The sequence below is a fragment of the Lipophrys pholis genome, assembly GCF_963383615.2.
Source record: "Lipophrys pholis genome assembly, chromosome: 11".
NCBI classification, from domain to species: Eukaryota; Metazoa; Chordata; class Actinopteri; order Blenniiformes; family Blenniidae; genus Lipophrys; species Lipophrys pholis.
In genome coordinates, this window is record NC_137631.1 from 19,651,462 (window position 1) to 19,660,297 (window position 8,836).

At 36.9% G+C, this 8,836-nt stretch overlaps 1 protein-coding gene across 2 annotated transcripts in view; it reads left to right on the forward strand.

Moving 5' to 3' along the window:
• Positions 1-1,912, forward strand: part of roraa (RAR-related orphan receptor A, paralog a) — a 183,731-nt gene extending 181,819 nt beyond the window's left edge. For both annotated transcript variants that reach the window (XM_080474700.1, XM_080474701.1), the window contains one exon: positions 143-1,912. In XM_080474700.1, coding sequence (XP_080330826.1) covers positions 143-307 — 165 coding nt within the window. In that variant the 3' untranslated portion in view covers positions 308-1,912. The remainder of the gene's footprint in view (positions 1-142) is intronic.
• The last annotated feature ends 6,924 nt before the right edge of the window (positions 1,913-8,836 follow it).

Consider the following 8,836-nt stretch of genomic DNA (forward strand, 5'->3'; position numbering starts at 1 on the left):
GCGCCTGTCTCAATATTTACAAGTCTGTTTGCCCCTGTGTGAGAAGGAATACACTGTAGGGAGGAATGTTTTTCACTACCACAGCTCCGTGTCCTTGCCTCCCTGTGAATCTAAACAGCCTGTCTCCTCTCTCTCTCCACAGTTGATATGCAAAGTGTCGACACTGCGAGCGCTGTGCAGTAGGCATACAGAGAAGCTTACAGCTTTCAAAGCAATATACCCAGACATTGTACGTGCCCACTTCCCCCCCTTATACAAGGAGCTGTTCGGATCAGACTTTGAGCAGTCCATGCCCGTTGACGGGTAGCAGCCCTGCCAGGTGCCAGTGTGCCCACCGTAGGGGAATGTGGAGAAGGAATCTGAGACACTTTACTGGTGCCCTGCACAAACCAGAGCGGACAGATGGCACACTGTTCAACTTCTTTTACATTGGAGGGGAGGGCTTAGGGAGTTGATTGTCAAGGTTTACTATATTGAATTTAGTTCTCTTTTGGAAGACGTGTGGGACCCGACACCCCACGGGACATGAAGAGAAGATAGGAACAAATCATTTCTGTTTGGTTGAACTTGACCCTCTTATGCGCTTTTTTTTTTTTTTTTTTAATATATATATATCAAACTCACAGATGACTTCATTCATTAATTGTTACTAGTATTCCTCATACAAAAAAACTATTTTCCGGCACATGTGATACATGATCACGATCAAACAATTGAAATAAATAATTGCTGAAGACCTCTTTTGTTAAAAGATGACCGCATCAGTATTATTTTCAAGAATACGCTCAAGAAATACATTTTGTGTTTCTTGTCGACAAAACCTGCCAACCTCATGCACTGAAATCATCGAACTAAAAGAAATACCTGATAAACGCGCACATTTTGGTCAAGTTCAGCCATCGTTCTCTCTCGTGTTGGGTCGTATCTTTTTGGACACCGTGCTTGGAATGAAAACTCACAGCAACTTTGAGGGAGGTTCCATTGGCAAAATGATGCAATTGGCACCTCTATGGACAATCGTTTAAAAGAGAGAAGAAAAAAAAAGAAATACAGTAGAATTCTGGTAATTCTAAAGAAAACGCAATGATTTTAGCTGTCAAAGACTCCATCCACCATTGTTGCATAGTGAAATCATGTAAGGCCATCTGCTATTAATCCTTCTCTGGACAGGTGCCCTGGAGAAGCACAGGGCACCAACACAATGAAAAGGGTCCATTCCACCTGTTTTATAATGTACTACAGGGTATATGGTCATAAGTACTTAATATACAGAAAAAAGTAATGTTTATAGAATCTATTTTAAATAACATGTATGATATTAGTAGTTAGACCATTCTTAATTGTTCAATTGATAAGGCACTTTTATTTACACCTTTCTTTAATTTAAGACTTGTATATTTACCTAGTGTTGTGTTGCATGTGCACAAGAAATACAAGTTGAATCATGGTCACAGAGGTTAGTCCTGGGGGCTGCGGACGATACTGGTTTGGAAGAGAATGGGATGTCTTTTAGGATGGCTGACGTGGCTGCTGGTTGGTGAATAAAAAGAGGCACGGATGAGAAGGCAAGCTAAAGGCACTCTATCACACGTTTCCTCAACCACTGCCGGTGTGACACCTGTCAAAAGGCAGCTGTGATACTCCGCTTAGCGAGCACGCACAGACAAAATAACAACCAACAAACCTCGCAGTGATGTTTGCAGGGTTTTTTGTTCTTTGGATTCCTTAGCATTTGTCTGCTGCTTTTTTTTTGTTTTGTTTTGTTTTGTTTTTTTCTTCTAAAAATACAAGAAACCTGAGGTATACTACATTTGCAATGCACTAACTTTCATATAACAGAAAGGCTAAAAGAAAACATGTGTCCCGGCAATGTCTCTCAAATCAACAATGAATCGCCATGTGGTTGGACTGCAAAAAAATAAATAATATTAAAAAAAAATCCCACAGCGACTGTAATCCAATTGTTCCATCTAGTGGAAGATAAAGATACAACATGCAAGTTCACGGTAATGACAGAGATCCAGGGTCTGACCTAAAAGCACATTTAGGATCTCCTGTTGAACGACTTCCGAGTGTTTCAGTGTGACTTTACCTGCCTTCTCCCCGCGGCCTCGACCCAGCAGAGCTGTAACAGGACACAGAAGAAAACAGTGAAGGGAAAGTGAATATTCAAAGCCTTGTCTGGTTGTAAAGCTTCTATTTTTGTAACTTGTTTTGGTTAATAAACTCATGAAAGAGAACGAGGGAGAGAAAAAGATGTCAGGTAGCACTTAACTATATTCCTGCAATAATTAGACTAGCTGTTGTTTGTATGATTAGGGGAGAAACATAAAAATGGTAGGACAAGTGCTATTTTCAGAATGCTTTGTTGTTGTTGTGCTTCTGTTTTGTTGAGTGTGTCTTTCTTGTCAGTGTGGTAGTGAAGTGGTAGGAAAAAAAAAAAAGGAAAAAAAACAACAACCCTGGATGTGCCAAACAGTAGTCGTTGCTTCCGCTTTCCAGTCTACTCGTCTATAATGGAGAATGGATTCCTAAAAACATTCCAGCAAAACTCAGTAGCGGCTTCTAGAAAAAATCTTTTTAGAAAAAAAAACATTTCAAAAAAAAAAAAAGAGCAAAAAGGAAAAAAAAGTGATATCCCTTTAGAAACCCAAGAAAGCATGTTAACACATCTGTCACCCACTGTAACGTAGAATCCAATTGTTTGTCTTTTGTTTTGTGTTTGCACACTATCATTCCTCTGCCGTGCAATTTGTGCGAGGTGTTAGCGCCTCGTGCTGTCACCCCTCAGGGAAGAGTTTCTTTTGTGCTTTTTTTTTTTTTTTGAGAGGTCATTTATTTGTATTGATTTGATTTATTTAGTTGTGTTTTTTTTTGTTTGTTTGGTTTTTTTTGTTCAGGGATGTTCCACGAGAAGTGGTTGAGGTTAAAAAGAATTCATCACTTTTACATTACTCATGTCCATACGGGGCCTCTTCGCCAAGTCAAGTTTGAAAAAACAAAACAAAAACTACAAATCCCATCATTTTTATAAAGAGCTGTTTTTCAAACATATTTCTGTCACTTATACACGCACACACACACACACACACACACACACACAAAAAAAAAATCAGTTATGGTGTCATCAGGGTCTTTACAAATGATAACCCTCTTTGTTAGCAAACCAAATATTCTTATGCAATACTAAATCTGTTGTGTTTGGGTTTGTAGTAGATATGCTGTACCTGAGTAATAATCTCTGTTATGATCCAATGCTATTTGGATATGCACAAGCCCTCTATGACTAGGAAACCTCAGTCTCAAAGCAAAAGCAAAAGAAAAACCCAGTCTGGAACACTGCTAGACAATCCAGGTTGAGAGGCCCGGCGGCCCCGGCGAGAGCAGCAGAGACGACGAGGCGTGAACGCTCAGGGAGGTAACAGGTAGACCGAAGAAGCAGCTCGCTTTCCCCTCTGGAGTTGCAGAGTATTTGATTAGCTCTTTTGTGAATTTATGAGATCTTCGAGAAGAAAAAAAAAAAAAAAATGGAAAAAAAAGAAGATCTCTTTGAAGCACTCGACTGATGAGAGGAGCTTGGCTGAACTTTTTGGCATAGCACACTGAGCATGTAGCACAGCACCTACTGTTCAGAAAAATAATGGAGAAATAGAGATCTGGCTAGTTTCCTGTTTTCAAAAATTCTTTGCAAAAATGTATGGTGTGTTTCTTAAATTAAAAAAAAAATATATATATATATATATTATTTGTAAGTCACATCAACAATTACGTATTTTGTAAGTGAATGGTCGGCCAAAGTTGGCCACCTACTTTTCTCAATGTGTTCAGCTTTGATTTTCATTCCAGTCGAAATAGTTGAGTTGCTTGTTAATGTGCTCTAGAAAAAGATAAGAAGCAATATGCCTTGCGTTACAATTACGGGTCTCCACGATGCAGTCATCATCCTTTTTGAATTGACTTTCATTCGTACAGCTGATTCCTAACATTTAATGTAAATCAAACACAACAAAGCCCCATTTTCTTTCTTTCTTCTTTCTTTTTTTGTGTTGTGTGGTTACAATAGCGGCAGGAAAGCAGAAACTGGTCATCAAACACGTGGATACTTGGTATCTACCTACAAACGAAGCCTTTACACAGGCCTGAGAAGTGATGTCCTTCTGTATATTCTCATTTGAGATCGATCCCATTGTAAGTAAGGGATCGACGCAACGTGTGCTATTCAATCAGTGTATAGTATTCCGTAAAATGTGCTGGTCCCTCTGTCTCTGCTCTGTTGTCTGTTTGTAAAAAGCAATAGTGTGTGTGCGTGCGTGTGTGTGTCTCTGTTCTCACAGTGTGTGAATAAAATAAACCCCAGACAAGGCTTTAATAATTACAGAGGAACAGGGTTATTTGGACGAGAAGGGTTTGATTTCTTTATTTTTTATGGGTTTTTTTGGGACTTTTTTTTTTTTTTTTTTCTAAATGAAAAATGAAAAGGTTTTGGGAAATGCTGAGCTTGATCCATCCATAATAGGTGTAGGTTTTTAAAAGCATGACATAATGCCTTCAACAATTCATGGGTCTGCAGAGTGTTAAAAAAAATAAATTAAAAAAATGACCATACTTGGCTCGGACCAGCACTGCAACAGTCTGGGCCGAGATGGACTGAAATGAATTCTGGACCGTCAATTGTGGAAATGAGTCTCCCTGACCCTAAATTGTGAAGATCAGTGTTATGTCACGCTTCAAGTTGCCAGTGGTGTTACCCAGAATTTATGAGTCAGTCATCACATTATAACAAAACTAATTTTCCAAAGCACAGGTGATAAGAATTTATGATTAAAATTGCATTTAAGAATATAGTTTTTAAAAAAGAAAAAGAAAACAAGAAGCAACTTTTAGCCATAATCGAATGTCAAGCAATAATATATGTCTGTGTATTATTTTTTCATTCTTTTGTGCATAATAGTCTTTGAACATCTGCATGTAAATACACTTCTTATTTATCACTATTTGGTTTTTTTTGTGTTGATTTCGTGGATGCTTTTATGTTCCATCTGTATATTTGACCGGTTCTGTTCCCAGGTGGAGAACTATGAACTTGACATGGCCTGTATGCTGTATATCTTATTTTCTCACTCTCTCTCCCTCATTCTCGGCTGTTAATTCACCATATTTAATGTTATTATTGATCACGTGTATAAAGGTAGCTCCGTAACTTCTGTCTGTTTAGGTAAGAGGAAAATACTGCTACTAAGACCTACCCAGTGAGAATATTTATCCGTTTATCAATTACATCATAATGTACGATAAAGCTGTTTCTACTTTACTTCCCTCCTTTAGTATTAGTTTGATAGCGATAGGGTGTGCTGACATTTATTTTTTGTGTTGCCCTGACGTGCGGTGCTAGGTAAGTTAATTTCGTGAACAAAGTATTGATTCCTAAACCGGGCCACCCTATTAGTTCATTCATTTCATTGCATATTAATGTATTATTGATATTAGGACTCAATAAATAATAATGATAATAAAAATGATAGAGGTTTAAAAAAAAAAAAAAAAAAGGTACCCAGCCAGCACCTGTATCAGCGTGCTCGTCCTGGGATAAGGCACTTATTTCCTTCTGACTTATAGCAAAGCTCGTATCTGCTAATAAAAACAAGCTATTTAAGGTTGCTTTTCTGGTTTGTGGGAGAATTATAATATTCGAACTGAAACAGCAGTATTGTGTTTTGTTTTTGTTTTATTTCTTTGTCTGATTGTAAAAAAAAAAAAAGAAAAAACCACTCACTGAGGCTATAGTTTGTCAGGTTTTAAGATTCTAACTATTTACCTCCCGTGTCTGCATTGTTCTTCACCTGATGCCGGGAAGTGGTGCTTGGATTTCGTTAAACAGGGCCTCGGTATGCTTTTGTTAATTCCCAATTTTAGACGATCCTTGAAACAGCGGTTTTCCTCGGACCAGTGGCACAAACCTGTTGCGCCATGTGAAGGGTTCAAAATGTACATGAAAGGAATTGCCATTTGAAGTCGAAGCTGACCTTTTTCTCTCGAATCTGTAGCAAATATCAGTTCAAATATGCTCGCAATAATACACGACGTATCACACTGAGTGCCTCTCGGTGTAACAAAATGCATACATGGTTTTGATTGTCTTTTTTTGTGGTTTTTTCCAGACGTGTACTGAAGTGACAATGTATTTTGTACATGAGAATGAATTCTCACAATTCTCGCGTTGCTTAAAAAAAAAAAAAAAAGTTCTTTCTCGGATTCTTTCTTCATGTGTTGTTGATCATTTTCATGTGGGTTTGGAGGGTTTCAGTGTATAGATGGTTTGTTTAGCGTGTACATGTCACCCCTCACCGTGTTTCAGAAACCTAACTGGAAGGTTACTTTCGTGTTTGATCTCAAATGGTCAATAAAATTCTTGCGGATGTGATGACAGAAACGTTCACCTGCACATTGTTTTATTCAGACGACGCAAAAACTAACTCAAGATCCACGTTTCCCCATCTTCTGTTCGTGTTACGCAATTTCTTTCTTTCACTGAGAGCAGAAATTTTACTAATGCATTGTATATTAAGTATTTGTATTGTGTTTGTCAAACAGGCACACAACACATCTGGATTTATTTAATGTTCTGTGTTCAACGTGCCCTCAGTCTGACAGGGTAACTTTACATGAAGGGTGGGTGGAGCTGGGGTGGATTCGTTTCCCATGCAGACGCAGTACAAAGTGTGGGAGAGCCGAAACTCGTGTGTGGTTGTCACAAAATTTCTAAGTCACACGTTTGCTACTGATGTTAAATGGGGACAGATGATCATGTACCTTTTTATCCAGCTCTTTTGAACTCTCTTTAGCAGGTAGTCGATTCACAAACGTAGTTTTGCTCCTTCTTGTCTGATTCTTAAATATGAAAATAAGTATTTTGATTCATTTTGTAAATACAGCTGTAAAGAAAAATAAGAAATTTAATGTTGTCTTTTAAATACTTTTCATTCTAATATGAATGTTGTTATATTGTACTTAGAAACTGTACCTTTAATATTACCTTTATTAAAAGTGCATTGGACACATCGATTTTAGATGTGCTTTATGTGCTGTTATCCCATAATAAAATTTACCGCTTGTAATGGGCTTTTTTTCCTGATTGTTTATCTGTCTCTGGTGTCTGCTCTCTGTTGTCCTTTTGGGTCGTCATCAAGTGTCCCAACTCGTAGGATAGCGTTGATCAGTGTTGTTCAGTGTTTAATTTAGGAGAGATGGAAAGAGTACTTAAGTACAACTTCTGTTGCCTAAAGCATACTCCATTATGAGTAAAATACCAGGCGTTAAAAGATACTCAAAGGTTCTCTTCACAACATCTACTCATAATTACATTTGAACAATTTACATTCATTTCATTCAAGTTATTTGCAAAACATATTTATGTTCAAGGCACAGTTATAAAGGTAATAATTGCACCATATTAAATAAAAATGTTAAAAAGAATAGAAGTACTTTCTCTTAAAATAAAGAACTTCTCAACAACAAAAATGCAGATAACAAGGTTTTGATTATTAATATTGTTGAGAAATTAAGTAATGATTTTGGAAGTAGTATAACATTAGTGTAAATTGTACTGAAGTATAAGTAAAATTATATATGTACTGTAAATATTTCAATGTATTCATTCCATTGCTGGTATTTATTTATTCAAACTTAAACTTTTGAATTCTTCTTTCTCAAGATAAATTAACAAGAAGAAAACAGCAGTTGATAAAATAAATACTGTTATTATTTTTTATAATAAGACTCCTGGTTTAATGAGCTGCTTACACATTCAGCTTTTAACAGATTCTACCCATATGAAAAGGTGCTAATGAAAAAGAATGATTAGTTTTGTTTTAACATGCTTCTCTTTCTTTTTTAGAAATATCCACCAAACCTAAGTCAACCTTGTAGATTAGTACAGTGAACTTAAAACATCAATTTTGGAGCGAGTTGGTAATAATACAGATTATCTCAATGAAAAATCCTTCTTAGCGCTCGTCCATTAATTCTCAGTAACAGGTGGTGCTTCTGAGCTTTGATCTAAAAATGACTCAATTTCCCTGCAAGGAATTTAAATTTTTCATTAAATTTTTCCATGTATTACATTCGTGATTTTGATTAAGCTTCACGCACTGCACTGTGATGAGGCTGTGGAATAACTTCCATACATTTTAAATCACGTTGCCATATATACCGTTCAACTTCACCTTTTTTTTTTTTAGGTTGTGTAGACTTTGTAATTTCAGCATAAATTCACATCTAAATAATGCCCATTATTTTCAAAAGGAGACACGTGCAGTGGCTGGTTTTAGTTTGGGTAATTGTTTGTCTGCTGGTAGAGCTTGCTCACATTTTAAAAAGTATTTGCCAAATAATGCTGCTTGTACCCAAAAGATCCATGTCGGAAGCAGATATGAACCTCATTAAGGAAGTCCAGGTAGGTCAATCATGGACCAAGGAGCTGCAAACCACATCTCCAAGTTTCATCAGATGTCACACACCCCTGCAAGAGGCTTATATTTTATTTATTTTTTTTTTTTTTTATGGATGTGGGATGATTTGGACTGATTGAACTAAACTGCTGTTTTGGGTAAGGAGGAGAAGAAAAGACCATTTTCTGGAAACAGGAATCAGCAAGTATATATTGCACATAAGCAGGCATATCTGATATTTGCGTACCTCAAATCTCCCTGTTATGCAGTCTAATTTACCATTTCAGGTTTAAAACCTCATGAGACATGCTCTTAACTGTAACACTGTTTCCATTAAATACAATTCATTAAAAAGTACTATAAATAAGCACATTTATACAGTCATCCCT